Consider the following 18,920-nt stretch of genomic DNA (forward strand, 5'->3'; position numbering starts at 1 on the left):
CATACTCAGACTCAGGGCTTGTCTACACCGGCAATTTACAGCGCTGCAACTTTCTCGCTCAGAGGTGTGAAAAAAACACCCCCCTGAGCACAGCAAGTTTCAGCACTGCAAAGCGCCAGTGTAGACAGTGCACCAGCGCTGGAAGCTACGCCCCTCATGGAGGTGGTTTTTAGTAGGGAAACTAAAGACTGACTAGCTAAAGACTGACTGTGCCGTTACCACACAAGGCACGTTAAAGCGCTGCCACAGCAGCGCTTTAGCATTGCCAGCGTAGACTAACCCTCAGAGTAGAACAGATTGTTTAGCACAGGGGTTGGCAACCTTTCAGAAGTGGTGTGCCGAGTCTTCATTTATTCACTATAATTTAAGGTTTCATGTGCCGGTAATATATTTTAATGTTTTTTAGAAGGTCTCTCTCTATAAGTCTATATATTATATAACTAAACTATTGTTGTATTGTAAAATAAACAAGGTTTTCAAAATGTTTAAGAAGCTTCATTTAAAATTAAATTAAAATGTTGATCTTGGGCCGCCGGCCCACTCAGCCCGCTGCTGGTCTGGGGTTCTGTTCACCTAGGCCGGCAGCGGGCTGAGCGGGGCCTGCGGCTGGGACCCCGACCAGCAGCGGGCTGTGCGGGGCCAGCGGCCAGTACCCCAGACCGGCAGTGGAGTGGGCTGAGCGGCTCAGGCCACTGCCGCTCAGGGGTTCCATTAGGGTTACCATATTTCCACAATCAAAAAAGAGGACACTGGGGGGGAAGCCCTGCCCCCATCCACTCCCTCCCACTTCCTGCCCCCCTCAGAACCACCAACCCCCCCACTCCTTGTCCCCTGACTGCCCCCTCCTGGGACCCCCACCCCCTAGCTAAGCCTCCCTGCTTCTTGTCCCCTTACTGCCCCCTCCTGAGAACCCCCCACCCTAACTGCCCCCTAGGACCCTACCTGTCCCTTGACTGCCCCAACCCTTAACCACATCCCTGCCTCATATTCACACCCCCGAGGCCCGATGCGAACGGCCCAGCTGGCCAGCGATCTGAGAATGCGGGGGGGGGGGGGGGAGGGGGGGAGTAGCTATACAGCTGCTGGAGTCCAGCCTGGCCAATGATCTGAAGCTGCGGGGGAAGGGCTCTGGCTGCCGGAGCCCCATGCAAGCGGCTGAATTTCCTGCAGCCCTCCCAGCCGCGCCTCGCTCTGCATGGGGGGGGGGGGGGAGGAAATCCCGGATATTTTTAGCTATTTACAAATTTCCCCCCGGACGCTATTTTTAGCACAAAAAGCCGGACATCTCCGGGAAAATCTGGACGAATGGTAACCCTAGTTCCATCCACCGGCTCGGATCCTGGCTGCCAGACCCGCTCAGCCCGCTGCTGCTCTGGGGTCCCGGCCCGGCCCACATACAGTGGGTACCTACCTTCTCCCTGGTTCTGGCCCATTCTCTTCCTCTCTCTGCACTGAACTGAGGGTGGGAGTGCACTGAGCACAGGGCTGTGGGTGAAGGAGCAGGCTGGGGGTTGGGGTGTAGAGTCTGGCCAGGAGCTAGAATGAGGGAGTGGGCTCAGGGTTGGGGCAGGAGGTTTGGGTGTGGGGTACTTACCTGGGCAGCTCCCATTTGGTGCAAGGGGTGCAGGTGGGAATGTGGGGGGCGGGGTGCAGGAGCTCCTGTTTGGTGCTCAGGGTGGGGGTGGGGATGTGGGCGGTGCATGGGGGGGCTAGGTATGGGGGGGGTGCAAGAGTCAGAGCAGAGGGCTGGGGGCATGTGAGGGGGTGCAGGTGTCAGGGCATGGGGTGAGGGAGGCTGGGTATGTGTGGGGGAGGGGGTGAAGGAGTCAAGCAGAGGTCTGGGTGTGTATAAGGGGGGTACAGGGCTCAGGGCAGGGGCCTGGCGGGGTGTTGGGCGCAGGGCTCAGGGCACGGGCCTGGGGGGTGTGCAGGGCTGCGGGGCTCAAGGCAGAGGGCTGGGTGTGTGTGTGTGGGGGGGGGCAAGGCTCAGGGAGGGGTCTGGGGTGTGTGTAGGTTGCGGGGCTCAGGGCTGGGAGGTATGTGTGGGGGGGTCAGGGCTGGGGGAAATATGCCCCTCTTCCACCCCCCCCTTCCCCAAAGCCCTGTCCCTGCTTCTTCTCTGCCTCCGCCAGGAGCAGCGAGCACGATGACTTTGCTCCTTCCTGACCCCCTCCCTCATAAGGGCCATCGGTTGATCGGCCGGCAGGGAGAAAGAGATGGAGAGAAGGAGGAGGGGCAGGAACCCAGCACACTACGGGAAAAGGTAGGGGAGCCGGCAGGAGCAAGCTTCTGCCCTCTGCCCCTGCAGGCAGGGGTGGCGGGGGGAGGGGGGGCAGAGAAGAGCGGACCAGGCAGCATTTTTAATGGCACGCTGCGTGCCATTAAAAATCAGCTCGCGTGCCGTCTTTGACACGCGTGCCATAGGTTGCTGACCCAATTTAGCACAAGTAGTTAACACCTATTTGAAGGAACTATTTGAAGTGAAGTGGCCCATTAACACCCCTTCTGTCATAGGGAAAGGAAGGGATAAAAGGGGGGAAAAAAGGGGCAGTTGGGGAGGGGGCAGGTTTGTTAGTGGGTTATAGACTGTTGTCATAAGCCGTAAATCCAGTGTCTCTATTCAGTCCATGATTTTTAATGTCTAGCAAAGTTATGAATTTAAACTCCCAGGGTCATCTTTTGAAGGTGTTGTGCAGGTTACCTTTTGAGGATGAAGACTGTGAGGTCAGGTATGGAGTGATCATTTTGTGAAAAGTGCTCACCCAGAGGTGATATAGTGTTTGTCTTATTTTTTCTGTGAGAGAGTTCATTCAAGAGCGTAGTGATTGACTGGTTTCGCCCATTTAGTTGTTACTAGGGCCTTTAGTGGGGATACCACATGTTGTGATAAGCATACTTAGGAGCCACGAAGATATGTCTTTGCAGAGAAGTGGGTTGTTGATCATTGTAGCAGTGGAGAAATGTCTGCAGGTTTTGTATCCATTGTTCTGTCAGGGTCTGCTGCAGCTTTGAGTGCAGGTGTGTCCTGGTCTGTGGGAAGCTTGCTTCTGAGGATGAGCCTGAAAAGGCTGGGGGGCTGTTTGAAGGTCAGAAGAAGGGGTTCAAGAAAGATTTCTTTAAACAGTTACAACCACATTCTTAATGATACCACTCCACACTGCAACCTATACAGGGTAAGTAACAACTAAGGGTGCACAGTCAGAAGGAGTTTTATTGCCAGATTGAAGCAGGTTCTCAGGGTATTTGGGTGGCCTATTCCATGATGCAATCTACTTCTCTGGTGGAGTGTCCTTTTTTGGTGAAGGGGGTTTTGAGCAACCAGGACACTGAAGTCCTTTATTCACAACACAAAACAAATACAGCATGGACAGCAGCAATGCAATCTTCTCTAACCCTTTACCTATACTACAAATACTATAGCTGGTTCAGCTATACTAGCAGAGCTCCTTAGTGAAGAGACAACATATGCCAACAGGAGACGTTTCTTATCAGTGGAGCTAAACCACTTCCCCAGACAAATTAGCTAAGCTGATAGAAGCACTCTTCTGCCAGAATAATTGTGTCTACACAGGGTCTTCTATGTTGGCTGGGGGGGTATGGTTTTTTCACACCACTGACATAGCTACAATCAAAGAAACAAACCTTTGTAGTGTAGACCTGGCCTAAAATGTTTCACAAAATGTTCCTTGGCTTTGTTCTGAAGGCACTGCTGGGGATGACAGTAGTTCAGTTTCCATGACTGTTCAGCTTCCATGAAAAGAACAGGAGTACTTGTGGCACCTTAGAGACTAACAAATTTATTTGAGCATAAGCTTTTGTGGGTTACAGCCTACTTCATCGGATGCATGTAGTGGAAAATACAGTAGGAAGATATATATACACACACACACAGAACATGAAACAATGGGTGTTACTATACACACTATAAGGAGAGTGATCAGTTAAGGTGAGCTTTTATCAGCAGGAGAGCAAAAAACTGTTTGTAGTGGTAATGAAAATGGCCCATTTCCAGCAATTGACAAGGAGATATGAGGAACTGTGTGTGTGTTGGGGGGGGGGGGAGGGGGAGGGAAGGGAAGGGGAGAATAAGCATGGGGAAATAGTTTTACTTTATGTTATGGCCAATCCACTCCCAATCTTTGTTCAAACCTAATTTAATGGTGTCCAATTTGCAAATTAATTCCAATTCAGCAGTCTCTTGTTGGAGTCTGTTTTTGAAGTTTTTTTGTTGTAATATTGTGACTTTTAGGTCTGTAATCGAGTGGCCAGGGAGATTGAAGTGTTCTCCAACTGGTTTTTGAATGTTATAATTCTTGACGTCTGATTTGTGTCCATTTATTCTTTTACGGAGAGACTGTCCGGTTTGGCCAATGTACATGGCAGAGGGGCATTCCTGGCACATGATGCATATATCACATTGGTAGATGTGCAGGTGAACGAGCCTCTGATAGTGTGGCTGATGTGATTAGGTCCTATGATGGTATCCCCTGAATAGATATGTGGAGAGAGTTGGCAATGGGCTTTGTTGCAAGAATAGGTTCCTGAGTTAGTGTTTTTGTTGTGTGGTTGCTGGTGAGTATTTGCTTCAGGTTTGGGGTCTGTCTGTAAGCAAGGACTGGCCTGTCTCCCAAGATCTGTGAGAGTGATGGATCGTCCTTCAGGATAGGTTGTAGATCCTTGATGATGCGCTGGAGAGGTATTAGTTGGGGGCTGACTGAAGGTGATGGCTAGTGGCATTCTGTTACTTTCTTTGTTGGGCCTGTCCTGTAGTAGGTGACTTCTGGGTACTCGTCTGGCTCTGTCAATCTGTTTTTTCACTTCAGCAGGTGGGTATTGTAGTTGTAAGAACGCTTGATAGAGATCCTGTAGGTGTTCGTCTCTGTCTGAGGGGTTGGAGCAAATGCGATTGTATCGTAGAGGTTGGCTGTAGACAATGGATCATGTGATGTGGTCTGTATGAAAGCTGGAGGCATGTAGGTAAGTATAGCGGTCAGTAGGTTTTCGGTATAGGGTGGTGTTTATGTGGCCATCGTTTATTAGTACTGTAGTGTCCAGGAAGTGGATCTCTTGTGTGGACTGGTCCAGGCTGAGGTTGATGATGGGATGGAAATTGTTGAAATCATGATGGAATTCCTCAATGGCTTCTTTTCCATGTTTCCATGACTGTTCAGTCTTTAGCTGCCCTTCTAAAACTAGCAATGATCATTATTTAAGGTCTCATGCAATGGCGTTTTTGCTTGTTTGTTTTTATGAGGTGGACACCCATCCACTAGGAAATGGTCCAAAGCCAATCACGTAGACTGTTCCACAGCCATCAAATAAATAGTCCGAGTCACTTACTGAGTCATATTTGAAACACAAACCTATAAATGATAAGCTCCACTTCCTCATTACCTATCCCCTCAATTATAACATTCCCATCCCCCAGACATTTACCCTAAACTTAAAACTATGGCCCTCATTCTTCCTTCACTTGCAGCATTGTAAGGCATGAGTTCTACTGATCTGGGAGGAAAAGCAGGCCATGTTTTTACAAGCTGTTTTGATTTCAGTATTTGGACCCTACTTTAAAAAAAAATCAAATGTACTTTTGTAAATCCCACAGCAGTTTATAAAACGATCTTGGCTAATTTCTGACATATATATGATAGAAATGAGATGTTGTGCTTTTGCCACATCCGCTTAACAGAAGAGCAATAAAATAATACAAAACAGCTGTTATTTGTTAACATTTTCTGTAGCTGTTCATCCTCATTGTTTGATAAGCACAAAGGAAGTGATCCTTCAGTTTTGGTCTGAGATTTGGAAAAGAAATAAACTTTATTGACTCAGACCAAAGGAAAAAAAATATCAAATAACTCTGTCAGAGTCCCAACAGGCAATAGCTTAACACTTCCAAAGAGGCTTTATATTTTTAACGGGTTTATTTAAAAAATAAATAAATCTTGAAAACAAATCCACATGAAAATCCACTTTTGTGACAAGATTATAAGAGCATGCTCCTTGACAAAAAGCTACTTCTCAGAGCTCCTGAATGAATTAAGCTTTATGACAAGAGCTTTGGATATAAAACTATTACCTGAATCAAAAGAATCAAATTCTAGAACAAACAAGTATCTTGAAGATATTTTAATGGACACACCCGATAGACAAATTAATTTTCAAAAGTTATGGGGCAGCTTCAGCTGCCATAAATCAGCACTGATGGAGCTACATCCATTTACTGTAGCTATGGTTCCTGTACTATATTCCTATTCCCCCCCCCCCTACATATCTATATAGTGCAGGAACGTCAGCTACAGTAAATGGAATGAATATGAATATATATATATCTATATATTTATTTATTTTCCCTACTTGAGCTCATTTCAGATCTCAGACCTGATCCAGATCCCAGTGAAGTCAATGAAAAGGTTCCCAATCATTTCAATGATCTTTGAATCAGGCCCCCAGTGAACTATGGGGTCAACTAATCAGCTTGCTGAGTTCCTCAAGTTTACTAACAACATAAATACATGCTTACTAAAAACTTAGCAATAAGTTGATGTTCTGAAGCCAAATCCCTGACTTCAATGGAAGTTGAGGGCATTCAAGACCATGCAGCCACAGAACAAATTCTTAAGCTTATCATGACTTTGATCTTCCTTCCACCGGAGCTAATAGGAGTTTTGTTGGTCTACGATGAGAACTGAATGTGGATGGACAGAGAAGATCACACTTGACATACTGTGAATTAAGCTAAAAGTGAGCAAAGGTATGTTCAAACAAGGATTTAAATACTTCATATTTGGGAAAATACCAGCAAGTTCTCTCAAATAATTTTATGTGCGTGGCACGCATGTTCGAACAAATCTAGCACATACCCAAAATAAGCCATTTTTTGATTGTGCACTAGAACCACCAAGACAGATCCCTCCACCTGGACTGAGCCCTCCTGAATCCCATAGGGCTCCACGTGGACACAGGGATCCAACCACACACTTCTCCTTGCAGGATTAGGGCCCTTAGGAAAAGAATTCTTTATGAAACTAATATAAATAGCCACACATGTTTTCTGTGAGTGGAAACACTCCATCACTGCTCAGGCACTAATTGTCACCAGTTTACTATTAACAGGAACCACGATCAAATACCAGCCCAATCTGTCTTCAGAGATGTTGTCTGCTATTTAATGTTAATTTGAGAAAGCTATTTACTTTATCAGTCTCCCTGGAGGTGGTGGTGGGGAAATGCATTTCAAATATCTCGTGATTTTATAAGAGACTTAACATGTACCTACACTTTATTTTTATCAACACTTTTCTGGATTAAGCTTAGATTAGTTTTTGGCCAGATTTCTAACATGGATAAGGAGTTTGATCAGCTATTACTGACCTCCTCACAGAAGAAGACAGAAAAATCTAAAAGGTTAAACTAGTGCTGTACATGGTTTAAGTTAACAAAAGGCTGGATTTTGAAATCTTTTCCTCCATTTAAGGTGTTTAGATATCTGAGCTCTAAGAACAATAATGTGCTTAGACATCTGACTGAGCTCAACTGCTTCTACAGATAAGCACAACACGGGTCTGCAATTGTTTTAAAAAGTGAACTCCTGGTAAGGACAGGTTCACAATTTGAAGCCACCTCTGGGGTAGGAAGGCAGCCAGGCAGACATGCTGTGCACAGCAACCTGTGTGCACACAAGTAGGGATGGGAAGTGTATGTTTAGCCAAGAACATTAGGCAAACCATTACTCTTACCAAAAGTACCAGGGGATCATTCGCATCTACAAAGAACAGAGAAAACTCAGTTTATCAACCGTAGAAATGTAAAGGGCTTATGTGACCCTGCTGGGTTATGAAATGGGAGCTCCAGGTAGTCTGTTTCGAACCCGAAGCTCAGATCTCTAAGTCACCCACAACCATTATGATTTATTTTTACAATTAACCATGCTGAACTGATCAAGCTCTATTGGGAATTCTCTTAATTCCCCCACTCCCCACCTACAGTTTAAGGGCCTTTCCCAAAGTACACCGGAATCACGGGAAAGACTTCCATTCACTTCAATGGGTTTTGGATCAGGCCCTCAGTGAGTTCATAATACGAAGATCAAATCATACTTCTACAGCTAACAGTGGTCAAACAAGCAACTTTTCATTTTTGGGAAAACTGGTAGGTCAAATTCTTAGGCTGAGATTTTCAAAGCAGAGAATGAGATTTAGCCACACATCTGCCTTTAAAATTAACAGAAGACATGTAACTAACACATGACACTGCTTTGAAAATTTCAACTGTAGCCTCTAGAACAATGCCATGTAGTTAGGACCAAATCAAGGCCCCTGGTGAAACTTAGTGGATCCACATACTTTGCTGCAATGCCTTGTAATTCTTATCTGACAGTCAGAATTCAACAATTGTTATAACAGGAACCATGAGCAACAATGTTAATGGGAGTGGGAGGGGGGAGGTAGTTTTGATACATCATTCTATGCTTCCAGCTACAATTTTGAAAATGTTCATAGACTTCTGAACTTCTGGTGTGAACTAGAAAAAGCCTTTGTTCTGCTTTAGGTATTTAAAAGATTCAGTTTGTTTTGACATAAATTTGTAAACAGTTTTCTGTGCTGGAAATACTTACTCTGCAATAATCCAATGTAGCGACATATTCATATGATCCTAGAGATAACTCTGGCCTCTCGTAGTGGTCTGTTCTTCTGCCAATGTGGTCCAGATGTTGAAAGAAGAATGGAGGGACTAAAGAAACAAAACAGTAAAACTAATTTTTCTTCTTTTAATAAACAACACGGAACCAATGCAACCTCCCATTTCATGACTTGAGGAAGGAGTGCAAATGCTTAGCAGGGCAACTAATTTTATGCAGAAACAGCGCAGTTTTAAAAAGAAAAAAATTATTTTGTGCTTATTGTCACATGTGCTACTACTGTGTTTGAAGCACTGGATCTTTTCCCTCATGAACACTCGAATCTTCCACACTCATCCTGCACAAGCTTGAGTAGTTGGGGATGGTACAGGCTGGGGAGAAGAATCTGCCTTTCAAAGGATGCAGGGACAGCAGGACTACTCCAGGCTTGCTACTGCAAACCTGAAGCTGTCATAGTCCCAGTGATGGATGCCAATAGATCTATAGAATCAAAGTCAGCAGCACCACCTCTCCACCAGCCAGCCCCACTCCACCCACAAGTTCTGCCTCATAGAAGGTAGCTCTAATAGGGTTTACAAATCCTGGCCTTCTGTTCTGTTCCACTGTGTCGGGAGCATTCTGCAATCAGAGGAGAGGTGCAGGACTTCACAACTAAAAGCGAATGACCGATTACACTGCAGGATTCTTGACAACCTTAGGAAATGAGTCCTAAGAAAATTAAATAGTTGCATCTAAACTAGAGGATGGCAAAAACATTTCTTGTCTAATTTTCATAACAAGAGAAGGCAGCAACCCTTCGCCAATTCCTTCTCAGATACCTTCACTTAAGCTTTTTACATCTCAGTTTTCCCCCCTGTAAAATGGGGATAATGCTTACCTACCTCACCAGGGAGTTTTGAGGCTCAATTAAAAGTTGTAAAGAGCTTTAAGACTCTTGGTTGAAAGGCACCGTAAAAGTACAAAGTATGCTTTAAACTGATATTCTAATGAATACTTGACGATATTTACACTGTTTATAATGAACACAGTATGTGTTTATGAGAATTTAAATTGAACAAACAATACAACTTGCTATCTGCTATACTTTGCCCAAAAGATTGAGCTTCAAGCCAAAAAAGAGTTGGCATGAATCTTTCAAGGTTCATGTTTCAGAGTTGAAAAGATTACTGTATTAGGGAAAGCACTATACCACTGTGATCCTGCTGAGGAAATCCAACTTGATACAAACGTCTAGAAAGACTAGTTCTGGCAAAGACTTGGGATCCAGCCAAAAGCAAAAGAACGCTTACTTATGAGTCACATGCAGCACACTTGAACAAATATGGCATGGTATCTTCTGTGAAAACCAAGCCTTGTCACAGTAAGATTAATAGGTGATTTAACTATTAAATGCATGGTCACAGACATGACTATTCTTACGTTGTTCTAAGCATTTGTTCTTTGCCAGGCACTTAAGCATTTTTAAATAAATTTATTTTCATTTGAAATTCTAGCTAGCAGTTTGGAATAGAGCAAAAACATATCCTGTGTTGACAAAGCATTTTAAAAAGAAAACTTTTGATGAAGCTACAGACTGGATTTCCCTGTTTTGCGCGGCTGTATTTTGTTACAGTACATTTCTTTTTAAAAGTGGATTTGACCAAAGAGTTTCTGCATATTTTCTTAGTAAACTATTTAAAAAATAATTCTTATGGAATCTTATTGGGTACATCTCACTAATAATTTTCATATGCAGAACAACTAGTTGAAGGCCCATCATATGAGAGGATATTGTCAAAAACATCATCTTCCAGTTGTGGTTGTATTGCCTTTGTGGAGTGGAGCAAAAGGGCCATAACAGAAATACAAGACCCAGTTATTCTTTCTACCCATTTCAGGGCCACACCATTAAAGAACGTGTGTTTTAATTGTTGCAATGTTCTGTCTCACCAGCACCAGTTTAAGAGCTGTTATTCTCAGTTTAAAGTGATAATGAAGAAATCCAATTCCATATTTTTACCTCCATAAAAAGAAACAGAAGAGTGAAGGTGTCACCAGAAGAACTCTACTGAACTTTATTTTTTGTAATGTAGTATATTCAATTACTGCTATTTCTTCAAAACTGTTCAATTATATTTCCTGAAATCTTTTCTATTGATATGAGACACAAGGGCTCAATCCTCTGTGAAAATCAGAGCAGCTTCCCTGATTTCAACAGAACCAAGCTGATTTGCAAAAGCTGAGAAACTGACCGATAAATGTTTTCAAAAGTTAAATACTTATTCAGGCAGACTAGAAATAGAGAATTTGGATCATAGTGAATAACATGCCAAAAAGACTCCATAGATGAAGTACTGACTGCCCTATAGAGATGCATGGTAAAAACTCCCATTCATTTTGATGGGGCCAGGATTTCACTCCAAGTAAGTAAATCAAGAAAATAATACTACAGATGCAATTTCCTGTTAGCATTAATGAACGAATAATATACACAAATAGTAGATAAATGTCACTTACCATCATTTATGCAGTTGCAAAATCCACATTGATACTTTCTTCCCCCTTCAATGAACTGCATGAAGGGACACATATAGGCTTTGCATCTGTTGCATCGAATTGGCCCAGTCTCCCCATGGTTGACAACATAAAGAGGTGTCTACATAGAATGGAAAATAGAGCCATAAAAAGCATCACTAAAATACTAAACCTAAAAACAGCCTGGAAAGATACTGGTGCATCTGAACTCTCTTGTTAATTATTGCTTCCTGATCAGCTAATTTCTGTCCAGGATTCAATCCCAAAACGTTTAATTTTGCTAAGAGCAGGGTCTCATGCACTCCTCAGAGGGCTGGGCATTCAGGGTGAGCTACAGAAAAGGCTAGTTTTCTTCTTGCTGAAATGTTCCATGACAATAGCTGTAGTAAGTAAGCGTCTTCTCATTAGAGCTGCATGAACCCTTCCAAATTCAGTTAAAAGGGTAGAGAAATGGCCTGCACTGCAGTTACCCCCATTTAGGGCCCAATTTTGCCATCCTTATTCACAACAAATAGTGTCTTACTAAGCATAATCAATGTGACTAATTGCATAATAAGGGATTATTCAGTAATAATAAGGAAGGCAAAATTTGGCTCTTAGGCTTAGTCTACACTAAACCCCCAAATCGAACTAAGGTACGCAACTTCAGCTACGTGAATAACGTAGCTGAAGTTCGAAGTACCTTAGTTCGAACTTACCTCAGTCCACACGCGGCAGGCAGGCTCCTCCGTCGACTCCGCGGTACTCCTCTTGTCTAGCTGGAGTACCGCAGTCGACGGCGAGCACTTCCTGGTTCGACTTATCGCGTCCAGACAAGACGCGCTAAGTCAAACCCAGAACTTCGATTGTCAGCCGCCGAATTAGCGGCTGGGTGTAGACATACCCTTAGAAGCCTATATCAGTATTTGCATGCACTATCATAGTTACTCCATGCAGCCACCATTACATGCACAAATGAGACTTTAAAAAAAAAAAAAGATTCATACCGATCCTGAATAAGAAAAGCATCTCTATTCAAGCACCTCTCTTACGCACATACTGATATCCTTTTGAACTTCAATGGGACTTAAACACAGGGTTAAAGTTAAGCATGTGCTTAAGTGCTTCTCCTGAATCATACCCTTAATTTACAATAGTTCAGCAATAACAAAATGGCAGATGAAATTGAATGTTGATAAATGCAAAGTAAAGCACACTGGAAAACAATCTCAGCTACACATACAAAATAATGGGGGTCTAAATTAGCTGTTATCAGTCAAGAAAGATCTTGGAGTCATTGTGGCTAGTTCTCTTTCCTCAATGTGCACTGGCAATCAAAAAAGCTAACAGAATGTTAGGAACCATTAGGAAAGGGATACATAAGACGACTGATAATATGTCACTGTATAAATCCATATTACACCCATACCTTCAGAACTGTGAACAGTTTTGGTCGCTCCCTCTCAAAAAAGATACATTAGACTTGGAAGAGGTACGGAAAAGAGCAACAAAAATGATTAGGGGTATGAAACAGTTTCCATATGCAGAGAGTAAAAAGGCTGGGACTGTTCAGTCTGGGAAAGAGACAACGGGGGGGGGGGGGAGGTGAGAATATGATAGAGGTCTATAAAATCATGAGGGGTGTGGAGAAAGTGAATAAAGGAAGCATTATTTACCCCCTTCACACAAGACAAGAACTAGGTGTCACCAGATGAAAGTACAAGGCAGGAGGTTTAAAACAAACCTAAGGAAGTACTTCATACAACTCACAGTCAACCTGTGGAACTTGTTGCAAGGGTATTGTGAAGGCCAACAGTATAACTAGATTCAAAAAAGAATTAGATGAGTTCATGGAGGATAGGTCCATTAGTAGCTATTAGCCAAGATGGTCAGAGATTCAACCCCATGTTCTGGATGTTCCTAAGCCTCTGACTGCCAGATGCTGTGACTAGACGAAACATCTGGCTTTGGCCCCAGGATGCCAGGATTCTAAGCTAGATGGACCGTTCTTGTGTTCTCCATAGGTAATGTTTCTTGTGTGTGTTTCAGTTGGCAGGATGGATTTCATTCTCAAATTTGTTTGTCCAAACCACTATCTTTAATAACATGCTTAAAAGAGACAGCAGTATTTTACCCACAAAAGCTTATGCCCAAATAAATCTGTTATTCTTGAAGGTGCCATGGGACTCCTTGTTGTTTTTGTGGATACTAACATGGCTACCCCCTAATAAAAGAACTCTGAATACAAGGATCCAACATATTTTTAAAAATAAGTTAATCTAGTATTTGTGAAGTTTACTGAATTGCCAGCTCTGATGATATACATGTCCTCCATTTGCCCACAGAGCAGGTACATCAGGAGTTGCATCAGTGCAAGCTTTTTCACCATTCTCTGCCAATGTGCTTCAATCCTGAGTTGGAGGAACCCCCTACGGGTGAGAGAACTCTGCTTTCTCTGATAACACAATCTTCCTCTTCCAGTGGGGCAGGATGTAGCTTTTAAATAAGGACTGTGCTAACTTGATTATTTTGCTGGTACGTCATTTCCATGTTACTTGTCCTTCTGATTTAATTAAAGTTATTATAGTTAAATTAAAATGCTTTGGATGATTGGAGCTTGGGAGACAGTGGGCCCATGATGGGAATTAATCCAACCCTAAGGTTGTAGGAAGTGCTGCAGATTACACATGGGTAGAGGGGTACAGGTACAGTATAGATAATTATGAGGATGGGGAAGTTTATTTACGTGAGTGCTCCAGGCTCTCCGTCCCCACCCAAAGTGGTCCCAGAATTCCCAGGGAGCTGCAAAGACATTCTGCTCTTCTGGAATCAGTCTGCTTCGCATCTAACATATATGGTTTTCTGTGATATGCACTGCCCAAGAAACCAAGGATATTTTCTCCTAGAACTGTCTCTGTTGATGTAGTATCTTGCTCTTTTGTACAGAGCATGTCAAAACTTACATTGTGTCAGGGTCACTTGCTAGAGTGCAAGATTTAGAAACAATGTTAATATTCAGTGAAGGAAAATGCAAGCAGCAAATGCACTCTCTCAGACTCTGGTCAGTTTCATTACATTGAGCAGACTTGATTACTGCCTCTGTCAAAATCAGAATTAATGGGAGACACTTTCCAGATTTCTCCCTCAGTAACAGTCATGCAGTAATTGAAGGATTCCTGCAATTATATTTCAAGGGTTTGCAAAGGCATATTGGAAGCCCCTAAATAAATGAAACAGTGTTCTCTTCAATTATCGGTGATGGTTTATTACGCACAAATTTCATTTTACATATTTTTCTAACCCTCAGCCCCAATTTAGTGAACCTAAACAATAAAAAAGTAAATCCAGAGGATAATATGAGGTAACTCTCCATGAGGCGAAGAATGTTAAAAGCTTTAAGTTTTCTGCTAGTAAATCCACTGGAGCTTTAATGCATGTTCCAAAACAGCACTATCATGTACTTGTGTCTTTTATTGCAGTTCAACAAACGTGAAAAAGATACTGGTAAATAGTAACCCTTATTTTTCCTGTTAGTACCCACTGTTTACAACATCTTTTATTGTTTGTTTATGTTTTTCTGGAGACACTCATTTATTTCTCCTAACGGTTTTAAACATTTTGGCAAAGATTTTACATATTTTATCAAACTTTTACTGCACGTGTCATAAATATATCCTTCTGCTCCAATGAAGTATCATTAGTTTATTTTCTTCCCCACTCAAAAGTAGAGTCAAATACAAATTAACCAATAATGTCAGCTAGCAACAGATTTGCAAAAAATATCAAGGAAAATTTTCAGACATGGGTGCCCAAAGGGCACCACGTGCATGTGCTTTAAAAATAAAATTTAAAAACTTTTGTGATTATTAATTAGTTTGCAATTTTCCAGTTGTCATTCTGTTGTACTATTCTACCACAGCATGTCAGGTTGCATCACTCACCCTGTACAACCTCAGATATATTGAATACATGGTTAATATTACCAAACTGATTGTGTAGCCAGGCACTGATAAAAATCAGACATTGGATTTGTATTTATGCACATTAATAAGGCAATTTTTCTAACCTCAATTTTAATACATTTAGTACTGGGCGATTACTTCACAACACTACAAAGAAAAAACAAACATGTTAAGAAAATGGAAAACTGTCACAGCTGCATTTTTTAAAAAATGCCCCAAAGAAAACTAGATCTTTAAGCACAAACCATAAGTAAGAGTCCTCACTAAAATTAATGCCAGAAGAGTGCACTTTCTTTTTAAGTTCAGAGCCTGCACATGTGTCCAGTGCCTTCTCCATATTTAATAAATTACTTTCTTGGACACAGATTTCATAAACAAAAAAATCCAAACATGATCTTTCTTCTGTTCTCAAATTTGGAGTATAATTTTTACTTCTTTCCTCCTAAACCCACTTACAAAAAAAAGTGGTCACCAAAGGAGGCTGTTTTATTAATATAAGTTAGAAGACACAGCAGCCCAAGGCTCCAGTCCTGCAAAGACATATATATTTAACTTTACACACCAAGTAGTCCCCCTAAAGTCAATGGGACTATGCACAATGCATAAAGTTAAACATATGTCTAAGTCTTTGTAGGATACAGCCTAAGAATACTTATTTCTCTTAACATCCCCTGGGCCTGATTCTACTCTAATATACATTAAAGTAAATCAAGCTCAATTCCAATGAAATCACATTACAGAATCAGGCTATTTAGAAAAAATATTCTTTAAAACAACAAAATTATATACTCTGGTAGAACCGCCACTATCATGCAGGACACTCACAGTATTATAAAGTTCTCACCTAACATAATGACTGCAAATATCCCTGAAAGCAGTACTGGATGCACATATTTATATCATTCCTTAAAGTTACTGAAGTTTGCATCTCATTACAATACATTTTATGCATCAATTTTATTTTAAACTACTATGTTACTAATGAAAGACATCTGATAATAGTCAAAGTGATCTGAAGGCCAAGGCCAGAATAATCAGTAATGTTAAATCAAAACTATCAAAGAACTATTTCAGAGAGAAGAGTAATGGTTTTTAAGAAAGCCTCAGCTAATAACTACATATAGATACCCACCCGACATTGTAGCCTTGCAAATTTCTGTTTACCCACCCACCCACTCTGGAAGAGCAATTTTCTTTGGATGCGGGAGTAAAAAACTATAAATTTTAAAAGAATTGTTATCATCCTCTTTATCAGAGTGTGATAGTAGTTTTTGTATCTGGGTTGGAATATGTTCATGGGAATTTTGCAAGGCTTTATATTAAATGCAATTACAAATATTCACTGAAGGAAAAAAAACCACTAAAGCACTCACCAAAAGAACTGTAACTACCTAAAGCCAAAAAGTAATGTTGGATATGAAAACCATATTTCTATGTGCTATAAGTTACTTTCTATAGGTGTCACTGTGCACCAGAAAATCATAAGAAGAGAATCTGCTCGTGTTCACATGAAATCAACTGCAAAACTGTCATCAAAATCAGTGGAGAGGGATAAGTCCAGAACTACAACAACAGGATTTAGAAATACCAGGCTAACATTATTTACCATTGATTTGGCATAGTGCAGCATTATTTGTAGTGTAATAAAAGAGTACCACCCATTACATATATAGGGCCCAATTCTCTTCTCATATAAATTTTACACTACTGTAACTTCATTGAAATCCATGGAGTTACTTCCAGTTTACATTGGTGTAAATTAGTGGAGAGTCAGACCTATTGTTTGTTAATTCAAACAGCCCGCAGTTTTCTTAATCAGATTGTGGCTGCCGGCCCCATCATACACCATCTTCCTCAATAGAACAGTAGGGAGGAAAGCCCAGCAAAGAGCATCCTCAGAGATTTCCTCTCCTCTCATGGGTAAAGTGGCCATGGGCTCTTGAGTTTGTGTACAAACAGGCTCCATATTTAGTACTGGCGGAAAGCAAGAAACTGAACAGACCAGCCTCTTCCATTTTAATCATCATGGGCATCATTTTCCAAAAATTAAGCGGAAGCATTAAGGTTGACAGTGACTATTAAAAAAATAGATATGTGCAGCTCTGTAATTCGCTACCATTAGAACTGCATCTCTGGTCCCAAGAATTGAGAATCACTTCTGGCTCAACTTCATCTATCTGCCCATTTATTATATTGTCTCCATCTATCGCTTTACTTTAAGAGGTACAGAGAGAGTAGGTTGAGTTCTTTGGTCAAAAAGTATATAGACAGCAGGTATGAAAGTTAACTAGCATTGTTTTGAGTTGCAGGATTTGCTTGTATTCCCTCTGCCCTCCATTCCCCCCAATATTTACATTTTTATTCTCTAAAAGCTGAACAAAATGAAAGGAAACAAGCAAAATTTAATACTGAATAAAGCTAAATCCATAGAACATATTGGAAACTTAGTAACAACACTAATTTCAGAGTAGCTGTGCTGGAGTCACTGGAGTTACTATGGGTTTACACTGACAGCAGAATCTGGATCATAATCTCAGGGGGAAAATTACATATTTTTGATCATTCAGATTCTAAAACAGAACATAAGATTAAACAAATTATCCAAAGCATTTCAGTTCTTTCCTAAAGCTTTGGAGGTTTTCTAGCTTGACTGAAGTGGCTAAAATTAATGAAGATTAAGCATCTGATCCTTTGTTTTTAAACATGCCAGCAGTGCCAAATGGCTTTTTAGAATTTACACTGGATATTTTTTTCCCTTCTGACAGTCTGTTTGCTCCAACTCCCTCCTGCCTTCTTCCTCAAAGTCTCTTTGCTTCAGCCTCATTCTACCTACCCCCTCTCTTATATCCCTTTTCCTTCAGTGTCTCGTCTCTTCTGCCCTTTGTCTCTCTCCTTAGCTAACCCTCTCCTAACAAAACTCCAATTATTTAAAGAAATACCAAAAAAACAAAAACCAGAACAAAAAATAAATCATGGAACTGCTATGATGTTTTCAAACCATCACTCTGCTTGTGAATTACATCCCTTCCTTCCCAACCCTTGGTCTGTCTGGTCTGTTTAGATTGTACAGTAGAATCTTAGAGTTACGAACACCTTGGGAATGGAAGTTGTTCGTAATACTGAAATGTTTGTAACTCAGAACAAAACGTTATGGTGGTGCTTTCAAAAGTTTACAGTTGAACATTGACTTAATATAGCTTTGAGGCTTTACTATGCAGAAGAAAAATGCTGCTTTTAACCATCTTAATTTAAATGAAAAGTGCAGAAAGTTGCCTTCCTTTGTCAAATATTTTTTTTAAAAACTCTATTTCAGTAGTTTACATTTAACACAGTACCGTACTATATTTGCTTTTTTTGGTCTAAGCTGCTGCCTGATTGAGTACTACTAATTCCAAACGAGGTGTGTGACTGACCGATCAGTTTGTAACTCTGAGGTTCTGCTGTCTCTCTTATTTTGTTGTACAGCGTCTTGCACAACAGGGCCTACCTTGGTTGGTGTCCCTAGGCGCTACCATAATAAAAATAAAAGTAATTTTATATAACTATTCTTTGTATTAAACATATGTATTTATAAGTCAGCTACAGCTCTCGGTGGCATGGAAACTGTACCACAGATGTTCTGAACTCAATGAAACCCCTAACTGTTGATTCTGGGCCTCTGGACATCTCCATAATATAAATAAATATCAATAACAATGAGCAAAGCTAGTGCTCTATAGCCTACATTTGGCTTAGATTGACTAGAGGGAGAGTCTGCTGATAGCAACACGCAGAAACTTGTGGTCCTGTTTATGTTAAAGTGAAGGGGGATAGCCATAAGGGAT

At 41.5% G+C, this 18,920-nt stretch overlaps 1 protein-coding gene across 2 annotated transcripts in view; it reads right to left on the reverse strand.

Moving 5' to 3' along the window:
- Positions 1-18,920, reverse strand: part of SEC24D (SEC24 homolog D, COPII coat complex component) — a 100,502-nt gene that overhangs the window by 27,760 nt on the left and 53,822 nt on the right. For both annotated transcript variants that reach the window (XM_024106410.3, XM_005290297.3), the window contains 2 exons: positions 11,138-11,276; positions 8,618-8,733 (listed from right to left, as the gene is read on the reverse strand). In XM_024106410.3, coding sequence (XP_023962178.2) covers positions 8,618-8,733; positions 11,138-11,276 — 255 coding nt within the window. The remainder of the gene's footprint in view (positions 1-8,617; positions 8,734-11,137; positions 11,277-18,920) is intronic.

This window comes from Chrysemys picta, chromosome 5 (assembly GCF_011386835.1).
Source record: "Chrysemys picta bellii isolate R12L10 chromosome 5, ASM1138683v2, whole genome shotgun sequence".
In the NCBI taxonomy this organism is placed as follows: domain Eukaryota; kingdom Metazoa; phylum Chordata; order Testudines; family Emydidae; genus Chrysemys; species Chrysemys picta.